Below are 26,243 nucleotides of genomic sequence, written 5' to 3'. Positions count from 1 at the left end.
CAACTAACCACATTGGAAAACCAGGATTATGGTACGACCTCAGGAGTTCTTGGAATTTCCAATGATGATTGTAAAAATCCTTTTCCTATAGTGATTCAGCAAGTTTGTTTTTCTGGTGCTGTGAAACCAGAAGATGACAATGGATATGTCATTCAGAATACAGAAACTATAAACGAAAGGATTTCTAATGAAACACAATTTGTATGTAAAGGGTGTGGTAAAACATTTAATTGCACTAGCAACCTAAATTTCCATATGAGAATCCATACGAATTAAAGACCATTTGTACGTATAAAGAGTTTGGTAAAGGGTTTATTGACACAGGGGATCTGAAGAAGCACTCAAGGATGTACACAGATGAAAGTCTTAGACCATTTGTTTGTAACGAGTGTGATAAAAGGTTCAATAGAACAGAGGATCTGAAAAGGCATATGAGGATACACACAAATGAAAGACCATTTGTATGTAAAGAGTGTGGTAAAGGGTTTAAGCAAAGGGGTGGTCTGACAATACACATGAGGATCCATACAAACGAAAGACCATTTGTATGTAAAGAGTGTGGTAAAGCATTTACTTGCACTAGCAACCTAAATGTCCATATGTGAATCCATACAAATGAAAGACCATTTGTATGTAATGAGTGTGGTAAAGGGTTCAATGAAACAGGGGATCTGAAAAAGCACTCACGGATACACACAAATGAAAGACCGTTTGTCTATAAGAAGTGCACGGTAAAAGGTTCAATAGAATAGGGGATCTGAAAAGGCATATAATGATACACACACATGAAAGACCATTTGTATGTAAAGAGTGTGGTAAAGATTTTAGAGGATTTAGTAATCTGAGGGGTCACATGAGAATCCATTCAAATAAAAGACCATTTTATATAAAGAGTGTGATAAATGGTTTATCGACAGGGGTCATCTAAATGTACATTGTAAGGACCCATAACCAAACATAAACTGAATGCTACACATAAGTGATACAGTATTTGTACTTCTTTCTTTATTGATCACAAATTAATGACAACTCTGTCCTGTAAGTAAGTGGCAAAAGATATCATCATGGGAACTATGTAAAAGCACTGTCTGATTATGGGTAAAGTAAGTTTAAATAAACAACAGTAAACTAAAATGTTTTGGGCAGATGCTCACAAATCTAAATTAATAATTGAAAGGAAAATCTCAATATTTTCCAACAGTGGTCACAATAATAGTAAACATGATATTGTGAATATGTGTATTATACAACAGAACAAATAAGTTGTAAATATGAGAAGTGTGACAATGTATGTATGTATGTATGTATGTGTGTGTGTATGTATGTGTATAACGACAAAGGAACTAGACTCATTTCAATGATCTAAAGATTTACTGCATCATGGGTACAGAAAAATTATAGGTCTCTGATTCTGCCAATTATTGACCACTTCAGCCATTCAATGCATGACGACCAGCTCTGAGTCGTTGGATTCACATATTGATTTAATAGAACTATAAGTGACTAAAAGTGTGCATTACATACGGGATATCAATTAAACAATGAACTACATTGTAGTAGTAGTAGTAGTAGTAGTAGTAGTAGTAGTAGTAGTAGTAGTAGTGCGTTATGTACGAATCATAAATGTGAATGCTACCCTGGTGTCTTAAAAGCTGCCGGTACAAATTGAAAAGTTCTATCGCTTAACATTTTTCTTACAACCTTACAAAGATTGACAAAGTGGCGAATAAGATGCAAGTTACGATATTTGCAATTGTCTGCATAGCAGCATCCGTCAATGGCGGTTCAAAGTCCCTGGGTATAAATTTACTGTGTGGACCAAATGGCATGCCTTCTGTGGACATGGCTCTACCCAGCTCTTTAAATGTCTTCCCGTCTAAAACAACAACCATTCCTGCAAATATAGCGAAGTTTTTAAATAGTAATTAGGTTATAAATCCCTGCATGGATACTTTGAAAATATCGATTTCATCTGTAACCTGGTGATCTGTCGGCAGTTTGTGATGAAGGACTCGGTATAGTGCCCTCATAGAGCTTTGATGTACCACTCAGTCAGCAGCTAGAAATAGTATTAAACATTATGTCTTTCAACATGATTCTCTTGTAAATTAATGTGATTACATTTCAATTCAGCTTTGGCACCCATCCATGAACAATATTGATCTATAGTTTACTCAAAATCAGATTGAGAAACCCCAGGAATTACAGCTAAGGAAGATGTGTGATTATATCATACCTGAGAAAAACCCGGAATTACAGATTACAAAGAAGTTAAAATTTGCATGGTGAAAAGCGGATGATAATATAAAGTATCACACCTTTGCCAATATTGGCATCCAACACGTTGGCAATGACAACACCATCATCCTCTTCAACGGCATCAGGAGAGGGTACAAAGATTGGTTCACCAGGTATCAATCCATCATATGGCCCCCAGTAGACAGCTGTTTTGCTTTTCACATCCAACTACAATATGACATAATAGTAGGAAGATTTCAGAAGCTCACGTATACAAGCATAAACATAACGTACTGTGGAATACAGCCATGAAATCTCAACCTATGAAATACAATGTCGACAAAACATGTCTCGATCAAGACTCGATATGTTTCAGCTATGAATACACATCAGAGCTGAACGTAGAGGTTCAAATGATTCTGGGTAAGATAAAGTAAGGCAATAACGTAAAGGTATGGTAAGGTAAGATATAACTTATGTTTTCGAAGGATTTAAGTTTCACTGATACCAGAAATTTGCTGTTTTGTCTGGAACCAGTTGTCATTGACGTAAGGAGCTATGCCTGGTAACTACCTGGTAACTATGTAAAATAATATCATGGGGATTTTCAGCAGCATCACAATTCGTAATAATTGTACAATGGTTTGAAAAACTAGGTTAATTGACATCCATATTTAACATAGCAGGAAAAACTGGTATGATTATGGTCACTGAGATATAAAATATCATTAAAGTCAATTGAAATGTAAAAGTTACTTTTTTTTATGATAATGTTGGTTGGTAAAAATCAGATACCGTCTTGAAAATAAATTATAAATTTGACTCATATATTTGGCTTTAACATACAGTTGTTCATGTTTCACACCTGTTAACTAAAAGCAAAACAACTTTAAAGTGGCCATAAGGATGATGATTGAGTATTTATTTTGAATTTATAATTTTAAAACACTTTTATCATGGCTTCCTACTGGAAAATTCTATGTGAAACAACATGGACCAAGTCTGTGTTCGTAACTTAATACAGTGCTAAAAGAGTTCAGTAAATGTGCAAATATTTGTTATTGTACGCACAATAACAAATATTTTACACATAATTGTATTGATCTTTTGCAATTTATTTAGTTAAAAACAAAGATTTGACATTTTTTCAAATAGGCAGCTGTGATAAAAACATACCTTGATCAGGCATTTTGGTATGGGATCGAACCCAACCATGTAGGAGTATTGGTATGGTTTACCATTGTACAAGTCATAGTTCACAGTGGAAAATTCCAAGAGGTCTTCATCACGTGATGGAAACAGGTCGATTCGTTCTTCCAATGTCCAAGCAGCCATGTCTATTTTGAATCTCTCCACCCGAGTTCTTGTCCCACGCTGTAAAAAAATCGTGACCCCTTCAATATATGATATGCAAGAAAGAGTCAAGAAACCAGATTTTCCTTTTTCAAATTTGATTTTTTAAAACAGGCATAAGAATTGTTTCTATAATTTGAAGTTGAGATGTAACGAAATTTTACAGAAAAGGAAAGAAAACCAGTAGATAATGTTGGCGGGAAAGTGCGAAAAACAACGACAAATTGGAATCGACGTATTCTGACGTAACGGTATGCAAATGTAAAACGTGGCTGATTGAAATCGTCGCTACATTTACCTGGTATATGATTACATTCCAAGCCGAGCATTCGTACGTCGACGTCGATGAAAAAATATATATAGAACATATTTTGGTATTACTTCAAGCAAGACTACGTAACTTTTCACTATTAAACTGATATCAAAGTGATATCAAGACATTGGAAACATATTTATAGTATGGCAGATATTTACCAAGTAAAGCCCAAACTCACTCATTCCCGATCGCAATTTCTATATTATGCCGTAGAGGTCGCGTTGGTCCAGGAGAGAGATTCAATGTCTATGATTATACTGTACCTTATTTATGCACAGTTCGATTTGTAGCATTGAATCCTAAAATACCGAACTAGATAAACTAAAATTGCAAATAATCCTAAAATACATTTACAAAATAAAGAATATAGTATTATTTGTTTACGTAATTAGTAATTAGTTTCAATATGTTGCAGTGACAGCAGATCGACATGCCTTGTGATTCGTTAATTAGTAAGGAAGGCGCCCATAATTTTTTTAATTCTATATATTCTATTCTGTTATATGTGTTTAAGTAATATCTGAACATTTTTATTTATTCTAGTTTTGTTATTTCATTTTTTTGTTGAGGATCTGTACAACTACAAGGCCATTTGTGCACGATTGAAACATATATGCATGTATTCGACTGCCTAAAGAGAGTAGATGACGATTAATAAAAACAAACAACACAGAACTTTGCTGTGATAGTTTTTACTCACAGGTCCTGCTAAGAGTTCATCCGCATAAAAATGCCAGTAGACATTACTTTGGTACGTTAACATATCCAAGTACATATACCCGTCTTCTTCGTACGAATTCATCTGGAATAAAATGATAAGCTTGGATTGTTTTTGAAGGCTTCGAAGTGTGACAGTGTGACAAGGTTACACCTATATGCGTGCGTATATGTGCCCACTGTGTACATGGGTAGGTTTGTGTCTGTGCATACGCATGATACATGATCTATTTGTTGATCTTTTATAAGAGAAAGTCTTTTGTCAGAATATTTTACACAAAAAATATCTTCATTCATATCATTTTACTTGCAGCCCCTATAAGCGGATAGGATTAAAGCATTCACATTGCAACCTCTATCCTACCAGAAAAAAATGCAATTCTGTACAATGTCTTTTATTTATTTACTTATATATATATATATATATATATATATATATATATATATATATATATATATATATATATATATATATATATATATATATATATATATATATATATATATATATATAACTCGGTGAGTATCAATCTGCTAAGACAGTGCTCTATACCGCAGTGGCAGAGCGTAATAGTTTATATATTTGTTTGTCTGCACTTATTTATTAATTGATTGACTGACTGATTGATTGATTGATTGATTGATTGATTGATTGATTGATTGATTGATTGATTGATTGATTGATTGATTGATTGCCAGATTGATTGATTGATTGATTGATTGATTGATTGCCAGATTGACCAACTGTTTGAAGTCGAATGAATGCAAAAATTGATGATTTGATAACATAACTGAAACAATTAATGCTTTTACTGTGTGTGTCGCCAGTTTGTGGTCATATCATGAGTATATAATAAGTCTAACCTGGTGTGTAATAAAGAGGCCATCTGGTGTTGAGAACTCGCCAACAACTGTATTAGTAGATCGGTTGATAATTACAAAACGTGTGGGAGTCGTCTCAGAGAAATTGTAGTTGTCTCTGAAAAATGGCCCAGTAGGTGTCGAGGGTTCAGATCCTGTCAAATAAATGTTTTACAATATTATGTTGTATTGTGTGTGTTACGACAATGGCATACGGCAGACCAACTGTCGGCAATTATACCCAACCTATATCTCCAAGTTTGAAAGTAAGCCATGTTTGGAGTCAATAAAGTCATAGGTTCTAATTGCATGAAATAACTACTGTAACAGCTCTTGTTTCTATTGCAGTAATTTAAAATCCAACACAGAAAAATGGTCTAAAAACGCTGATTTCCTTAGACGTCGAAATAGATCTTCTGATTCAAAAGTCAACGAGCTATGATATATATGTGGGCTTTGCGAAAAAGGTCTCACTTTGTGCTGTAACCTATACTTGGAGAACTTAGCCAGCAGGGTTTTCTCTTTCAATCTTGATTCTGAGTAAAAAAAATAGCATCCTCCAAGATAGCTAGTGGGAGGGTGTGTGTGTGTGGGGGGGGTGTCCTCCAACACAGTAAGCACTTAAAAAATAAGGACATCTAGGAGGCCATTTAATGACATACAATTCATTGACGTGTTACTACGATACACGGAGCGTCGCAGTAACACATCAACGAATGGTTAGCCATATGTGGTCGATGAGGACGCACAGTACAAGAATATTCAGTTGGTATCGGTACATACAAAATAACCCTTTTAGCGATGCGATGCTCCCGGGGCAGTGAGAGAGTTTAATAAAGACGAAGCTTTGTCCCGTAGATTACTAGAGAGAGAAGTTTATTACTAAATTAAACGTATTGCCAATTTGCTCAGTAAACGACTGGTCCTGAAGTTAAATTGGTACTGTTAGTCACGAGCAAAAAATATTTCGTGTCCCTCCCATTTCAGACCATTAGAAAATTCAAGGCCTTACCCTTCGCACCCCATTTTTTTGGTCCCCCCCCCCATTTACTCTTCACTTCCCCTTTCGTAAATTCTGCCTGTTCCCCTATATTCCTCATTTGAGTGACTTCTAGTTCTATTTCAATATTTCTGTGTTTTAATATTCCTGATTTGCTAATGTTTAAAGTACACAATCTCACAAAAGGTCATTTGGCAGTGGTTACTTCTCCCAAAACTACATTTCTAACGTTAGCCATATTGTACCACAAATAACATCGATATTTACGAATTTTTCAGATTTCGCACTCTTCATACCATGTCAATCTTAGATCCTTCGGGTCGAACTGAGTATGTTCAAGGATGCGTGATTCTAAAATCACGAGAGCGCCCTCATTAATGTACTTTACATTTATGGGATGGATGTAATTTATATTTAGGGGATGGGTGTACTTTTCGTTTTTGGGATGGATGTGTCTTATTTTTAGGGGATGTGTGCACTTTTCATTTAGGGGATGGGTGTAATTTATATTTAGTGGATGGATGTACTTTTCATTTAGGGGATGGGTGTATTTTACATTTAGGGGATGGATGTAATTTACATTTAGGTAATCGATGTACTTTTGATTCAGGGGATGGATGTGCTTTTTCATTTATGGGAGAGAAATACTTTTCATTTGTGGGAGAGAAATACTTTTCATTTAGGGGATGCATGTAATTTATATTTAGGGGATGGATGTGTCTTATTTTTAGGGGATGTGTGCACTTTTCATTTAGGGGATGGATGTAATTTATATTTAGTGGATGGATGTACTTATGATTAATGGGATGGATGTAATTTATATTAAGGGGATGGATATACTTTACATTTATGGGATGGATGAAATTTACATTTAGGGGATGGATGTACTTTTCATTTATGGGATGGGTATACTTTACATTTAGGTAATCGATGTACTTTTCATTTAGGGGATGGATGTACTTTTCATTTATGGGTGGATGTACTTTATGTTTAGGGGAGAGAAATACTTTTCAATTTATTTGAAAGAAATACTTTTCAATTTATTTCAGAGAAAATACTTCTTATTTATTGTAGAGAAATACTTTTCATTTATGGGAGAGAAATACTTTTCATTGAGGGGAGAGAAATACTTTTTCATTTAGGATATCCTTTTCATTTATGGGAGAGAAACACTTGTCACCTATGGGAGAGAAATACTTTTCAATCATTGGAGAGAAATACTTTTCATTTAGGGGAGAGAAAATATTTTGGTTTATGGAGTGGATGTTTTTTTCATTTAGGGATGGATGTAATTTATATTTAGGGGATGAGTGTACTTTTGATTTATGGGATGGATGTAATTTATATTAAAGAGGATGGATGTACTGTGTATTTATGGGATAGATGTACTTTTCATTTAGGGATGGGTGTACTTTACATTTAGGGTGGGTGTACTTTTCATTTAGGGGATGGATTTAATTTATATTTAGGGGATGGGTGTACTTTTGATTTATGAGATTGATGTTATTTACATTTAGGGGATGGGTGTACTTTTCATTTATGGGATTGATGTAATTTACATTTATGAGGTGGGTGTACTTTACATTTATGGGAGAGAAATACTTTTCCTTTATGGGAGAGAAATACTTTTCATTCACTGTAGAGAAATACTTTTCATTTATTGGAGAAAAACACTTCCTTTATGGGAGAGAAATAATTTTCATTTAGGGGAGAGAAATACTTTTCATTTAGGGGAGATAAATAATTTTCATTTTGGGGAGGGAAATAATTTTGATTCATGGAGTGGATTTTTTTTTTTTATTTAGGGGATGGCTGCATTTTCGAGTGGCATTTATGGGTGGAAATACTTTTCATTTTGTAATATTGAAAAATGTGGGATTCTTAGATCTTTCCTATACATTCCATTTTTTTGTAACTTGTACTTAGACACATAACATACCAGTCTGGTAATTCGTGGACATTAAACTTTGACAACCAGTTGAAGAATGTAAAATTGCAAAACATTTAATGATGAAAAATATCTAGGTTTACAGTATTTCACATTTTTGTAGTTAGTTGAGATGTAAGGAGACAGAGGTGTTGATTTTCAGTAGGTTGATTTTTTGTAGAGCTTCATATCCAATAGGTTGGTAAAGTGTACAACGTACACTACATGTACATAATTAAATGACTTAGCCACTACTATGTACCAACGCTTTTCCAGTGTTTTTTATTATTCTTTTTATATCTGGTTTTTAGTGCGGGGCCAAGTGAGTGCTAGCAATTCCAGTTCTGATAGAAATGGTAATGTAATCATTGTATTGTATTGTATTGTATTGTATTGTATTGTATTGTATTGTATTGTATTGTATTGTATTGTATTGTATTGTATTGTATTGTATTGTATTGTATTGTATTGTATTGTATTGTATTTACAAGTTGAGTATTTTAAGAGTCTGTTTGGTATTAAGACATGGTTGCAATATTATGACTTAGTAATTGTAAATAACTTGTTAGGTGGTGTATGTTTGTGTGTGAAGCCCATGAATGTAAACAGAATTGATATTAGTCTCTAGCAAGATCTCTTTTGACAAGTTTAGAAAGAAACCAACTAAAACTAATATTGTATATGTTGTGATGTATCATACCAGTGTCCATATACATGTACTTGATCTAGTTGATCTATGAATGGACATTGATAATCTAGTTGATCTATGAATGGACATTGATAATCTATTTAATCTATAAATGGACATTGATGTGATTACACACACAATCTAGTTAATCTATGAATGGACATTGATATGATTACACACACAATCTATTTAATCTATAAATGGACATTGATGTGATTACACACACAATCTAGTTAATCTATGAATGGACATTGATATGATTACACACACAATCTAGTTAATCTATGAATGGACATTGATGTGATTACACACACAATCTAGTTAATCTATAAATGGACATTGATATGATTACACACACAATCTAGTTAATCTATGAATGGACATTGATGTGATTACACACACAATCTAGTTAATCTATGAATGGACATTGATATGATTACACACACAATCTAGTTAATCTATGAATGGACATTGATATGATTACACACACAATCTAGTTAATCTATGAATGGACATTGATATGATTACACACACAATCTAGTTAATCTATGAATGGACATTGATATGATTACACACACAATCTAGTTAATCTATAAATGGACATTGATATGATTACACACACAATCTAGTTAATCTATGAATGGACATTGATATGATTACACACACAATCTAGTTAATCTATGAATGGACATTGATATGATTACACACACAATCTAGTTAATCTATGAATGGACATTGATGTGATTACACACACAATCTAGTTAATCTATGAATGGACATTGATATGATTACACACACAATCTAGTTAATCTATGAATGGACATTGATATGATTACACACACAATCTAGTTAATCTATAAATGGACATTGATATGATTACACACACAATCTAGTTAATCTATGAATGGACATTGATATGATTACACACACAATCTAGTTAATCTATGAATGGACATTGATGTGATTACACACACAATCTAGTTAATCTATGAATGGACATTGATGTGATTACACACACAATCTAGTTAATCTATGAATGGACATTAATATGATTACACACACAATCTAGTTAATCTATCAATGGACATTGATGTGATTACACACACAATCTAGTTAATCTATGAATGGACATTGATATGATTACACACACAATCTAGTTAATCTATGAATGGACATTAATATGATTACACACACAATCTAGTTAATCTATGAATGGACATTGATATGATTACACACACAATCTAGTTAATCTATAAATGGACATTGATATGATTACACACACAATCTAGTTAATCTATGAATGGACATTGATATGATTACACACATAATCTAGTTAATCTATAAATGGACATTGATGTGATTACACACACAATCTAGTTAATCTATGAATGGACATTGATATGATTACACACACAATCTAGTTAATCTATGAATGGACATTGATGTGATTACACACATAATCTAGTTAATCTATGAATGGACATTGATATGATTACACACACAATCTAGTTAATCTATAAATGGACATTGATATGATTACACACACAATCTAGTTAATCTATGAATGGACATTGATATGATTACACACATAATCTAGTTAATCTATGAATGGACATTGATGTGATTACACAAACAATCTAGTTAATCTATGAATGGACATTGATGTGATTACACACACAATCTAGTTAATCTATGAATGGACATTGATATGATTACACACACAATCTAGTTAATCTATGAATGGACATTGATGTGATTACACACACAATCTAGTTAATCTATGAATGGACATTGATGTGATTACACAAACAATCTAGTTAATCTATGAATGGACATTGATGTGATTACACACACAATCTAGTTAATCTATGAATGGACATTGATATGATTACACACACAATCTAGTTAATCTATGAATGGACATTGATATGATTACACACATAATCTAGTTAATCTATAAATGGACATTGATATGATTACACACACAATCTAGTTAATCTATGAATGGACATTGATGTGATTACACACACAATCTAGTTAATCTATGAATGGACATTGATGTGATTACACAAACAATCTAGTTAATCTATGAATGGACATTGATGTGATTACACACATAATCTAGTTAATCTATGAATGGACATTGATATGATTACACACACAATCTAGTTAATCTATGAATGGACATTGATATGATTACACACACAATCTAGTTAATCTATGAATGGACATTGATATGATTACACACATAATCTAGTTAATCTATAAATGGACATTGATATGATTACACACACAATCTAGTTAATCTATGAATGGACATTGATGTGATTACACACACAATCTAGTTAATCTATGAATGGACATTGATATGATTACACACACAATCTAGTTAATCTATGAATGGACATTGATGTGATTACACACACAATCTAGTTAATCTATGAATGGACATTGATATGATTACACACACAATCTAGTTAATCTATGAATGGACATTGATATGATTACACACAATACAGTGTATGGATAAATCATACAATTTTTTTATTCAATGTGGACTTCAAGTATACATTTATATGTGTGTGTACGTGTGTGTGTGTGTGTGTGTGTATGTATGTATGTATGTATGTATGTATGTATGTATGTATGTATGTATGCATCTGGAAGGTGTTATTACATTGGGTTGTGTCCGTCTATGTGTACCACCCTCATAATTCTTACATGCACCAACTGATTAAAATAAATCTGGCACAAAGGTACTATGTGAGATGCATGTTAGGGGGCGATCAGTTTTTACAGTGACTTTTTGTTCGTGTACTTAAAAAAGTGACCCCCTGCAATTCATCCACAAAACATGCCCCCCCCCCCTCGAGACAAACACAATGTACATGTAATTTTTGAAGCCAGTACAGTAGACCATAACAATCTGTAACACAAGTTGATCAAACCGTGACTAGTACATTGAGTTCTGTTACATCAGTGAAATCATTAATTGATAAAGTAGTAAGGAATAGCCCGATTAAAGAAATAAACAGCTGAAGCCACACAGGAGGGTAAAGTTTGACCACCAAATAGGATCAACTCATCTAGAATATCATGGTGTAGATTATACATGTATGTCAGTCAGTGAAAGCATACCAGATACTGGGATGATATTGTAACTTAGTGAGCTGAAAACAAATCTCTGACAAACTTCATTGAGATATAACTGGTAAATACTTATTATAAATATTAAATACATGTTGAAAACAAAGAATATGGTAATATATAGCTAACTTTTCATTGCACAGATACTAGTACATGGCGTTCTGTTACATGAAATGAATATACATTAAGTACACTATGATTTTTCCTAATTTTAAATGGTATGGCACATTGCAACTATACTTTGAGAATTTTTCTCAATGTTATTAGTATTTTGAATTGAAATTTCAATTGTGATTAGGAAAGGGTATTGTTATCACCTTGACATATTAAAATAATACCAGATAACATTTTTTAGTTTTTGTCCTTGAATTTCAACAATTTCTAGGAGCTTAAGGGGAATCCTCTCCTGTACCTAACCTCATATCTCACATCTCCTATATCACGTCATGCCATGTCATGTCATGTCATGTCATGTATATCTTCTGTAATCACATTAAACTATCACAGCCACAAACTAAAACTCTCATTGCGACATGTTGATATAAGCTATCACCACGTTACAGTCACAGGGGGTGGCGTTTCTGGCAACAACTTTCTCTCATGTGGCAGCACATTCAACCCCATTCAATGTGTACATCATCTTGATTGCAAGGGGGATTCTATCCACAAGACACCACTATCACCCACTTCAAGTAAAAAGTTGTACTAATGCATAATCGATCACATGCTGCAAAAGTATTATATTTTGCCAATCAAGTGTCACATTTTCCGTAGTACTAGTTCGTTACAAAGTATCATTATGTTTACATAACTATTAGTCAATTAGACCATAGACCCGAAAACAGTTCCTCTTAAATTCACATTACTTCGAAAGTAATTAGCTATTTGGCAAACTTAGATAAACACAAACTGGAACTATTGTTATTGATTGTGGTACACTACACGGATCGCCATGTCTTGGTTTGTGGATATAATCACTCTGCAATCAAGGCACATGTGGTTTAAACACTTAATGAAGTTGAACGTGTGACCATTTTAGATAAACTCGTCATCAGAGACGCATGCGCAGCCCTATTGCGAGTGTAATTACGTTTACACCAACGTTCACTGATAGCTAAAATATCATCTTGTTGCAATAGTAGTTTTAGTCTGCTTCTGCTACTAATTTACTCATGTTTTGCGCAAACCATGCACATGCAGTAATAGATCCAGTAAAGTGATCATTCAATGCAACTGAGATCATACTACATGAATTTTGGTACCACCTCCTCATAAAGGTGTACCCCAGTAGTTAAAAGCTACGGATGCGTATGTATGACAAACCAACTCATCAATCTTTTTTTCTTTCTTTTTTTTTCTTTTTTTCTTTTTTTTTTGGGGGGGGGGTTGCTTATTTGTCTTACTGCATCATCATCAGAATCCAATTGGGGAAAATTAGTTACACTTGTGAAAATGTTATAATGCAAAGTTTTTCCTCGACTGAGATGTAGAACTAGGTGTAAGCTGGTTATTTTTAGCAAAGATAATTCAGAGATTTGCTCGGACCATGAGTCGTCGGAAGTAATGAATTATACACAATATCAAAACTGTAAATAACAGTACCTAGAAGAGATATGATACGAACGTTAGTTCAATATTTTAAGATTTAATGTTTGTCAATGCAAACGAAGAAAAAATTAAACTTACTGAAAGTAGAGCAAACGTCAGTAAGATACGTGCTGACTGGGATGACGAAATGGTTTTGCGTCATGCAAAAGGAATGCACATAGCCCCCTCTATCATCCAATTCTGGATAGGGACTTCCTAATGAACATTTGTCAAGATCCAGTGGTCCTGCTTCTTGGAATGAAGCTAGCGGAATGCGCTCGTCATCTTCTATTTTATAAACAATTCTCCTGTATTAAGAAATGAAATATAAGGCTTTTTCATAATTTTTACCTACATAAGATTTATGCTGTAAGTATGTCTGTCCGTCCGTCCGTCTGTCTGTCTGTCTGTCTGTCTGTCTGTCTGTCTGTGAGCAAGATATCCCCTAAACTACAACATCAGTTCTTATCATGAAAGCTAGACATTTTTTAGCAATGGCAAGAACTGATAGATTTTGGTAAACAGTCAATGAATATTTATGTACTATTTGCATGATTAATGGCTTCTGGTAATTAGGCGACAGACAAATAGACAGACAGACAGACAGACAGACAGATAGATAGATAGATAGACACAGATAGATATATAGATAGATAGACAGACAGACAGACAGACAGACACAGACAGACAGACAGAGAAACAGTCAGCTAGTCAGTCAGACAGACAGACAGACAGACAGACAGAAAAACAAACAGACAGACAGACAGACAGACAGACAGACAGACAGACAGACAGACAGACAGTGAAAGCAAAGAGAGAAATGTTAAATGCTAACATGTTTCTAAGATATTAATGTTTCATACTGATTGACTTACGTCGCGTTCATGCTGTTAGAGTTGCTAAGATCGTACATTACTGCAGAACCATAGACGGTGACACCGTCTTCGTCGTAATGTTCGTGAGCTGGGTTGTTCAAACTTATCATGTACGGAGGGAGGCCGAAGTTGTTATCTTTGAATGGATAGGTTCCTTTTGACTCCAGAGTGTCCAGATCAAACCAGATACCTTGAAATTGACATTTTTGATAGTAACTACTTATAGTTATGCATGCTACAATAGTTTGATCACAAATGAACATCATCAATTACCTGCAGTGTTTGACTAGACTAAATTACTTTTAGCACAAAGAAAAGTGCAATTTACATCCCAATACGCACACACACACACACACACACACACACACACACTCTCTCTCTCTCTCTCTCTCTCTCTCTCTCTCTCTCTCTCTCTCTCTCTCTCTCTCTCTCTCTCTCTCTCTCTCTCTCTCTCTCTCTCACCCTACTACAAACACATTCACTTTCTGATCTATTGCAAAACAATAATAGATATCCAAGGTTTTACATTTTTTATCAGCAAAATATCAAAAAGTGTAAGAAAATAGAAACCCATTCGTCCATCCACTCACTCACTCACTCACTCACTCATGCGACCCCCCCCCAAAAAAAAGCACCCATTCACCGACAACTCACTACCTCGCTCGCTCGCTCACTCATCACTCACGCACGCACGCATGCACGCACGCACGTAACCACCCTACCACCACACACATATACTCACTCACTCACTCACTCACTCACTCACTCACTCACTCACCAGCTGTTAACTCCGACATAGCTTCCACGTTGTCGCCAATTCTCCAGAAGGCAACGTTAGGATTGTCGTCTGGATAATCACCAAAACTCTGCCACTTGTTGTATTGGTCTTGGTCCTATTATGATGGAAATATAAACAAAATACAGCAACTCTACAAAGTTTTGAGTTTTTATTCATCTTTCCATGAAATAGTAATGTGTTTAAAAAAACATAAAGGAGGTGCCACATTGTAATTTTGTAAACTTGGGATTAATACGAAAGTTTGTTTCTGTATCGAGCGGCGGACGAATTTCACATAAACCGAAAGTTCTTTATTAAATGCAACCATAGACGCCTTACTATTAGCTGATGTGGCACGCATGCATGCATGTAGTTCATACTTGGTGACGTAGTGAGTCGAAGTGCTATCTATACAAGTACAAGGTGAAGGTCCAATAAATTGCGTAAGTGTTACTAATCTTAATTTTAAACCCAACGAAAGATTATTTGTGTATAAGCTTATACTTACTATTGGACTAAAAGTTGTACCCCAGGCTACCTTTGACTGGTCCATATCTCTACTATAGTAGTCAAACACTTTAAAAGGCTGTGTGACGTAATACCTGGAATGACATAACTATATGATGATTTGTGAACACGCTATTAGGATGATAATCACACATGTTCATTAGATCGTTTTTCTCCTATATTCTGACAATTGTATATTTTGCCGAGAGTGCTCCCTCTTGAGTTCTGATACCGTTTGAAATCTTTTTGTATTAACTTGAAATCAATGAATGTGTATTCTACAGCATTGTCAAAATAAAATATCCCACCTACTTTATTGAATACTGTACTGTTCCACCATTGAATTTAAACGAAGTCACTGCGCCAACGCCATCGAATGTATGGGTCATTTTAGCGCCCTCAACGGGATTACTTTGGTTACCAAAACTACCACCAGTTTGGTGGATGAAGTAACCTAATGGACAATGTTGACACAAATAACATGAAGTACGTTCAGTATCTATAGTTGCAAGTTTTTACAACAGTACAACCTCGCGACATAAATGACCCGGCATCAAAAGTCTGTTGCTCATCATATTTCAATTAAGAAAAACATGACATGACATGGTGATGGCTAGACGATAGAACTAGCGAAGAGAATAAATGATTATTGAAGGCACGAAACGGAAAGAGATAGAAACAACATATAGTTAAAAAGTTTGATAAAGATAGCTGTATAAGTATTCATCATCGGACAGACAGACAGACAGACGTACTTAGACATAGCTAGTTAGCTAGATGGATGGATGGATGGCTGGCTGGCTGGCTGGCTGGATAGATGGATAGATAGATAGATAGATAGATAGATAGATAGATAGATAGATAGATAGATAGATAGATAGATAGATAGATAGATAGATAGATAGATAGATAGATAGATAGATAGATAGATAGATAGATAGATAGATAGGTAAATAGATAGATAGATAGGTAACATAACATAACATACACATGTCTCAGAGGTATTCAATCATGAGATATTGCCAGTCGACATCATGGATGTGTTATCCCCTAATAGATACATGGCCGACATTATATAGGTATACATACCTGAAAACGTGTTAGTGTACGTATTCAATGAGACATGCATGGCAAAAGTCGACGATATAGGCTTACTGTTACACATACCTGATAACCATTCTGGAATGATTCCTTGGATTTCTATCTCTCCATATTCGTGTTCCTTTTCTATTTGGCCAAAGTACGTCTCTTTAATGTTATCTGGAACCTCCCAGCATGTTACCATGGTAACAAGACCGAAGTAGAACGCAACCAACCGGAGACTACCCATGGTGGTGACTTGGAGGTTGAAGCACGAAGTCTTAAACCTAGTTGTGATGAAACGATAAATTTTACCATGACCTTAATCTTGTTGATTGTAACTATCATAGTTCGTGTATACATTGACTAATAGCGGGTCATAGGTCACATCTACTCTGATGAGAAGACGCGCAGATGTATATCCCAATGTCACGTGACTGACTGAATATGAACATCTCATAAGTGAATAGCTAATATGCACTTTTATTGTGTTACACTCGCCCAGATATGTCACGTGAATTTGTATTTAAATTAGTCATCTCGATGTTGTTCTATGTACATCGTATTGTATCACTCTCCCTCGTCACAAACTATATTTTTTGTGATATTGCGCTACCCATCCACTCCGACAATAAAGCGTTCCAAATTTTCGGTTAATTTTCAAGGCTTTGAATGATAAGGTTGACCCTCATGACGATCTCATGGAATAATTTAATACATACATACATACATACATACATACATACATACATACATACATACATACATACATACATACACACACACTCGCACGCACGCACGCACGCACGCACGCACGCACACACACACACACACACACACATACATACATACATACATACATACATACATACATACATACATACATACATACATACATACATACATACATACATACATACATACATACATACATACTGCTAGCTTCAATGGCATATATTTCGTTAAGGGCGCCAGGCATATGTCAGGACCTGACACAACACTGTGCGCTGTCAACACAGAGTAGGTATGATCACCTAAGTTCTTTTAAACATATAGCAAAGTGACATTCTGCAATAGTGCCACTATACCAGTGTTATAGACATTACAATTTTATGTGACACGCGAAACTTATATCAACTTTAGCTTTTTGAATTTGTGAAGTTATTAATACCTGAACTTGAAGCCTTTAGACCCAAAAGAAAGATCTGCTGGGAGGAGACCCCAGGGACTCTCTCACCGCCAGGTGAATGGGAGTTACTTATTCAACCAACAATCAGATGCCCAACCCAAATTTACTGTCATGATATTATTAAACACTGTAACCCTTTGTACAAAGATTAATTGCTAATTTTAGATGGTATTGTCATTTACAGCTGTTACATACAGTAGTCTAAAAATTGCCATAACAAACTCTTAAAGTGAAAAAAACTCTCCCCAATAAGAGGTGGACGTATCCCCGTCTCAAGATCTCCCCCTACCTTTTACCCTCAAGATGCTATTAAACTTTTTTTTAAATAAAAATAATATATCAACCCTATTTTATTAGTTGCTATTCATATATGATGGTACTGTTTTGAAAGTTGGAACGTTGATATTATTACCATTGGGTGACCACTTGGTGGCGCTGTTTATGATGACCTCTATTGCAGCCGTTGTGTTTTCATCTCCGCTGTTGAATTCGTTGTTGTTAACGGTGTTGCAGCTCGAATTTCACCTGTGTATCTTGTGAAGACGACAACCACAGAACGTCTGATGTATTTATTTATCACTGGTAGGTATACTGTAATATTTCACTTCTCTTTTTCACGAGAATTGGGTAGTATTAGAATGCTGAAGATTTTACTCAACATGGAGTCTTAGACTCTTACAAGTTACATGCATGAAGTGTAGCGTTATACTGGCTAGTCACGGGCTAGACACTCTCACCAGTCCTCGCGAGCATCCCTATCAGTTGTTTATTGTATACCGATATCTACCGCATAATTGTACTACAATATCCTTGTACTGTGGGTCCTCATCGAATACATAGGGCTATTCATTTATTGACGTGTTACTGTGCTGCTCCGTGACGTCGAGGCGATACATACAAAACAGCCCAAGTTTATGCGATGCTCCGAGGACTGTGAGAGAGTCTAGTCACGGGTGCTCATCGTTATATAATTTACGTACTTGGAGCAAATGCATAAAATGCCCAGAAATATACAGATAGCTAGTTTGCCTGTGTAATAGTTCATACCAGAGCAGAGGACACTCATGACTTTGATGTTCATATGATCGTACGTACATAGCGTTGTAGGTGCGTGCGCCCCCAACGACCTGTTTTTGATAACGCATGCCTTGGAAGTAATAATACGATGCACATTTAGGGGTAGGTCCAACTCGGTCCATTGCCAACTCGGCCCATTACCAACTCGGCCCCGGGGATTACCAACTCGGCCCAGGTGATTGCCAACTCAGCCCAGGTGATTGCCGACTCGGCCCATTCAGTGATACCAACTCGGCCCACTGTGTCATACGTTAATTTGTCATCACAGAAATGATATTCTGAACAAGCAGATACAGAAGACAAGCCAAGGTCCATCCAGACTCAGCCTAGTCCTACTGCACTCCTGCACTTTTAAGGTACACAGGGACGAATTGCCTCAACTATTTTGGACTTTGAACTTTTTATAGCAAAGTCATGAATGTAAAAGAGGAGAAACAGGAATCGCAATCGTATTGAACTTGAGGCGAAACTTGGACTAGTTCAACTGGGACAAATTGAACAGAGTGGGCTGAGTTGGCAGAGGATGGGCCGAGTTGGTGGGCCGAGTTGGCAATGAGTGGGCCGAGTTGGTGGGCCGAGTTGGCGATGGGCCGAGTTGGACGTGCACCGCGCATTTATAATATGTACCAGGACTGTACCTTTACGCTATTACGTAGATAACCCAGAAACTTGGCTGTCAACAGAACATAAATATACTGGAAAGCCATTTCTTATTTATCACTATTATCTGTGTGTATTCTGTTTTTATTTAAGCTGCTGACCTTCAATGAAGAAATATCAAAGGGTCACCAAAGACTGTGCATATTATACACATTTTACGTTCCCAAAAAGCAATTTAGTTAGATATTATAGAAACAGGCTTCCCACAGACCAGTAATTACAAATACAAACAGTACCATGCAAGCAGACTCAAATTCTTGCTAGTTTCAATTTGTATGTTTCAAAATCTGAGCTTGCAATGTGATGACTTTCAGTAGCTTGTTTCTTTCAAGGAGGTTGTGTGTGTCTCTGTGTATCAGTGAAAGTCGGATGGTGTTTTTTGTATTTGCAGTGAGTGGTTTGTGGGAAGCTTTTTTCTTATCTACTAGTATCTAAATTGTTCTTGGGGAACATAAAATTTGCATGATACTCAGTCTTTCGGCGACCCTTCAATATTTCTGCTGTAATATTTACATTATTGTATATACAACCCCACCAACTCAAACAACAACAAACCTAATATGCCACACTCAATCATATATGTTTAGCACACCCTTTTCACTTATTTGGATGTATAAATGTAATAATGGGCATATTTAGACACAACCGGTCACAACAAATTTTTAATAATAAATGTGATTTAGAGAAACTTTATTACAACTACATGTAGTGTTCTTACTATGCATAGTGTCTTTAATCTTGCATAGCATAACATTAGATCTCAGTTTAACATTTCTTCTTTTTCAAAACAGATACCTGACTCATAGATGATAGAGTTTTCCAAAAGACATGGAGAAGATTATAGTCAAGCAAGAAGATTGTGAGAATAATGACATGCTTTCCAGTCATCAGCACAATAGTGATGTGTGTAGTATTGTAGAATCACCTTACTGTTCTGATGGACAAATCTTGGAGAACGATGAAGAACAGAGACCAGCCAGAGAGGGGGTGATGGTGGTGATGCAGGAAGATAAGAACAACCAGGGTTATTATGATGAAGAAGAAAGACCAGACAGAGAGAAGGTGATGGTGAAGCAGGAAGATAAGAACAATCAGGGCGATTATGATGAAGAGTTAAGCATGAAGATCAAACATTACTCAACAAATGTATTTTATCATTCAGATAAAGCTTTTGAAGTTGAAAATCATGTTGCACAAAACATGTTTTCCAATGACACAGTGAATGAGGCAATGCCAATAAAGATAGAAGTTGCAGGGATACAAGACAACCATGACATTGACATTGAACAAAGCCATTGGGAGGTGAAGAGTGAAGACCCGCAAGAAAGTGAGCTTGATTTTCCTGCCCTGACTGTGACTAATGAGGAAACTTCACACCGAAATACAGCAGAAGAACCAGACTATAACAAGGCAAATAAAAAACTAACCACAGTGGAAGACTATAACACGGCAACTAAACAACTAACCACAGTAGAAGACCCAGACTATGGTACAATCACAGGAGTTCATGAACATTCCACTGATGATTGTAGACATCCTTTTCCTATAGGGATACAGCAAGCTTGCTTTAGTGGTACTGTGAATCCAGAAGATGTCCATGGATATGACACCCAGCAATACAACTGTAAAAACACAGAAATTACAAAAGAAACGACTCCTAATGAAAGACCATTTGTATGTAAAGTGTGTAGTAAAGGGTTTAAAAATAATAGCACCCTGAAGGATCACATAATGTTGCATACAAATGAAAGACCATTTGTATGTACAGAATGTGGAAAAGCGTTTAATCGACGTATGCGTTTGAATCTACACAGGACAACACACACAAAGGAAAGATCATTTGTATGTAAAGAGTGTGGTAAAGTGTTTAATACCCGTAGTCATCTCAATGCACACATGAAGACACATACAAAGGAAAAAACATTTACGTGCAAGGGGTGTGGTAAAGGGTTTAATCGCAGTAGTCATTTAAATAGAGGGGTAAAGGAAAAAATCATGCAAAACGTCATCTCGCATTTTTTAACTAAATCTTGTAGAGATCTGAAAGAGAATTAAAATGCAGGTTAAATTGTTCATCCGAGAGTGTAAGCTTATAATATGAGAAGATGAAATCATCAGATTTTCACACATTTTCCCTGCGAAATGATTAACAATGACAATTTACTGAATTTCAAAAAAAAATCTGAGGAATTTGAATCGTCTGGAAAATTGTATCAAAAACATTTTTAAAAAGTTGTTCGGAATCATTTTCTAGTTCCCCTGATTAAATGCCTCTAATCTTCAAACTTTGTCATGGTGTACACTTTATGTTTACATGAAGTACAACAATATTATTGTACATGTGCTATTTTTGACTCGAATGACACTTAATATAAGACAGAGATAGATTTTGAAAGGAAATTGTGCTTTTGAAATATCAGTGAATGGACAGATCCATGCATGCTCCTTCCTGCATCATGTTACATATCTCATATGTCTTTTGAATGTCTTCAATCGTGATGTCCCTATTCCTGAATCACAATGTGTTCTTTGTCCACAGGGTGTAGCTATAATCATATGATTGATTAATTGATTGATTGATTGATTGATTGATTGATTGATTGATTGACTTGCGTAAAATCGGTCATAAACGCCAATGGATTGATTAAAAATCAGCAAGCTTCTGTTTTAATACCTTAAAATCAATGTAGAATATAGTCTTGGTTACCCAGACCCTCGCCGCTGGGGGGCTCTGCCTACGAGACCTCCACGAGTGAAGAAGAAGAGCCTCAAACATTAAGAGCTTGGGTAACCGAGACTATGTAGAACAGGGTTTGTTTGAGTGGGTTTTAAAAAAATTTAAAATTAAGTTTGCTTTGGCTTTGCAATAATGTACAATATGTAAAAGGAACTTACTGTACTTAATAAAGGTATTTTCATAAACTTTGGGTTCTGGAGAATGATTTCACATCACATAATTTTAACCTCTATTGTACTTTCAGTCGAACTTATTTAATTGCCTTATGTGTCTTAGCATGCAGATATGATTATTCATTAGATGCACACTTATTATTTATGACTCTTTAAGAGCTTACTTCCTTCAGATAAAGCATAGACCCTCCATGGATAAAGTCAGGAATATTTAGTGTACATACAATAAATAGCCTTTATCTAAATTCTTTAAAAAAAAAAAAAAAAAAAAAAAAAAAACCCGCACTCTACTCTTGAACACGCCCTAGTTGTGACCCATCGTTGCCTTAGGTTACCGCTTGATGGCGCTATTTAGATGACCTTTATGGTGTTTTTGAACTCGTCGATGTCTTCGAAGTGAGCAGCACCGATTTCAACGCTGTATCTTATCAAGTTGACAACCTCAGAACATCTGGGTTATCAAGGGTAGGTATGCTATAATATTTTACTTCCAATTTTCATGAGAAGTGGGTGTTCAGAATGCTGTGACATTTGAAGTTCCTCGCTAAGACTCACTGCGTTCCTATCTCTAACGACGAGGCTGCGAACAGATTCCATGCACACAGTTTCATGCACACGGATTTTGGGGAATAAAATCCACCCATATACCCTTGCTAATGACCATATAAAACTGAACTTTAAATCACTAAACTCAACCTACGTTTTGTCTATTCTGTCAAATATTGTCTTACGATGAGTCACACCATGGATGTATTAGTGAGATTAATACATCCATGGTCACACGATTGCGAACAGATTAACAGAAGATTAGAAGATTAAGCTCAATATTGCACATGCGTAAAACCTTGTATACATTTTAAGCAGCTGTCATATCGTACGATCTGTGACTCGATCCAAGGAGAATGGACAGTGCTAGTGGCAGTTGCTGAATATCAAAGGTATATCAAAGTTTGAACGTGTACACTGTACGTGTACGGTGTAGATCATCTACACGTGCAAACTTTGATGAACCCATAGATGTATTAGAGAGATGATGTACCACAGTGTTTTATCACAACTGAACTGACAAGGTTCAGTAGTGCCATAAGCATTGCAAAGTGTGTGTGTGTGTGTGTGTGTGTGTGTGTGTGTGTGTGTGTGTGTGTGTGTGTGTGTGTGTAAATAACTGAAAAACAAAAACCATTGGAGTGGACTGATTGCCATGATATTTTGGGGTATATTACCTTGGTGTCTAATTTGGAAATTGTTCAAATCAAAATGATCTTACCACCAATGTGTGATTTAGGAATTGGGTGTAAAAAATGTTATTTTTGGTTGAAAAATTAAACTAAAAAACTACTGTGCAGATTGGTCTAAGATTTGGTTGGAACGTTCTTATAGGTGTGTAGATTGGGAAATTATTCATGACATGATGATCTCATCAGTGATATGCAAAGGGATAAAAAAGGTAACACTGATTTGGTAAAAAATCTGTAAATCCAAAGGTTTGTGGCTAATTTAGCTGAAATTTAACAGGGCTATTTTTGGGGATGTATAGATCAAGTGATAGGAATTGCATGATGATTCCATTATTTAGCGATATGCAAATTAGGACTAAAAACCCATGATTTTTCAGTGAAATGTCTGTCAGGAATATTTAGGCCATAGGAGTGTACAGAAATTATTGTTTTCTTGACCTCATTAAACCATTAAATTTTCTATGGGGTGCTTGGCATAATATAACAAGTCTGTGTAAATGGCACTGGAATTAATCTCTCCTTGAGGCTGCTTGGAAATATTGTGTACTAGCAAACTTTACAGGTTGGTTCAAGGTAAAATGCCTGTCTGTCTGTCTGTCTGCGCTTTACCTCTCAAACTGTTTGGGATGAAATTTGGTTATGATTCTAAAAGTGTTAGTCTGCAAATTGTGGGTGTCTCATATTTACAAAGTTGGCCCTAGCAACCATTACCATATCCTTACCAACAGTCAAATGATATATTTCTTTTGCAATTATAACAACAGGGATGGGTAGGCAATTGAATAAACATTATTTTAAAAGATGTAAATGCCCTCAGCAACAAGACCATGCCAATAGCAACAGGTAAACAATGATGTACAATGCCAAAATAACACCGGTGACAGGAAGGCAAATGAATAAACATTGCAAAATTGTATGTAGATAATACATACATAAATCCTAGTTACAAGTGCCTCTCCCCCCCCCCCACCCACACTAGGTTGTGTACTTGGTTGTTTATTATCACACTTTATTTTATGATTTTAACATTTTTATTAAAGTGTACATGCATATAAAATTCTATTAATTTGATTGGCTTTTTACATTTATTTTAGCCTAAATGGCCCTATAAAACTTATCTTTACTCACAGTTGCATCTCCAAAAGTCATTTATTTATTCCCAGTGACATATTGTAGATATAGTGTCCGATCAATGTCCATAACCAAATGCATTGAGTACATTTGGGGGCATTGTGTTTTGAATACATATGTTCTTTGATTGGTCGGATCGTCATGATGTCATTGCTCATGAATATTTATAATTTCAACAAAATCATGAAAAGTACACTAAAAGATGCCAGAGTACATATTTCCTTGCTTCAGCTGAAATGTGTGCTCTGGCTTGCGAGAATGGGAGTATGGCTGCATAGTCTCACTAATACATCCATAGCTAAAGATAGTATAAGTAAGACCACACTAAGCTACCAAGTCTCTGGTTAAATGATACTGGATCTAGTGTCCTAATGAATTACTTGTACATGTATGACGTTGATGTATAGTGTCATAGGAGAAGTTTTACTATTTACAACATTGACATGCCATCTATGAGCAAAGACAATGTTGTATCATTGTCCATGTTGATATAGAACAAAAGACAGTACCTGTTGTTTTGTTTGACATAAACATATGGACTGGATTGTGTATTGTATTATGCATGGTTTAAAAACTGTCAAGATGCTGGGATTGGGAACTGCAAAGATATGGGTGGGGGGGGGGGGGGGGGTAACTCCCTTTGCTACCACACTAGCATTCACAATATATTAGTCAGTTACACAGACAATTCATATTACATGTATGCCACGCTCATATTGTTATAACTTATATTCCATTATTTTTATAAATAATGGGCAAATTCAGATAATAGTGTGACTTTTACAGACTTTTAATGATACATGACATTGTTTGGAGAAGCTATCCAACCACATTTAGTTTTTTCCGCTATGTTAAAAGGAATGATGTCTCGAATCTGATATATATTCTGAGTTTAACAATTCTGATGTCATTTTTAAAAACAGATACCTAACTCTTCAGCTGAAGGATGGAAGTGTCTACAAAC

The 26,243-nt window shown here is 35.4% G+C and overlaps 1 protein-coding gene across 1 annotated transcript; it reads right to left on the bottom strand.

The window, feature by feature from the left end:
* Positions 1-1,694: 1,694 nt before the first annotated feature.
* On the bottom strand, positions 1,695-17,324 carry LOC144449767 (beta,beta-carotene 15,15'-dioxygenase-like). Its single transcript, XM_078140343.1, has 11 exons — positions 17,162-17,324; positions 16,307-16,448; positions 15,996-16,089; positions 15,488-15,602; positions 14,710-14,899; positions 13,934-14,142; positions 5,489-5,640; positions 4,608-4,709; positions 3,415-3,612; positions 2,319-2,466; positions 1,695-1,894 (listed from the first exon to the last, which is right to left on the bottom strand). Exons 1-11 carry the CDS (start codon positions 17,322-17,324, stop codon positions 1,695-1,697), a joined length of 1,713 nt encoding a protein of 570 aa, XP_077996469.1.
* Positions 17,325-26,243: the final 8,919 nt, after the last annotated feature.

This window comes from Glandiceps talaboti, chromosome 18 (genome assembly GCF_964340395.1).
Source record: "Glandiceps talaboti chromosome 18, keGlaTala1.1, whole genome shotgun sequence".
Classification (NCBI taxonomy): domain Eukaryota; kingdom Metazoa; phylum Hemichordata; class Enteropneusta; family Spengelidae; genus Glandiceps; species Glandiceps talaboti.
Note: the sequence above shows the minus strand (reverse complement) of the source record. Positions and strands in the feature narration are given on the sequence as shown.

Bases quoted from the DNA above. Each gene is read 5' to 3' on its own strand.
- LOC144449767 (XM_078140343.1), bottom strand. From the start codon at position 17,324: ATGGGTAGTCTCCGGTTGGTTGCGTTCTACTTCGGTCTTGTTACCATG. The intron at 15,603-15,995 runs GTAAGTATAAGC...CCATCATAATAG, and splicing joins GTACAACTTTTAGTCCAATA to GACCAAGACCAATACAACAA. The intron at 3,613-4,607 runs GTGAGTAAAAAC...ATTTTTTTACAG, and splicing joins ATGAACTCTTAGCAGGACCT to CGTGGGACAAGAACTCGGGT.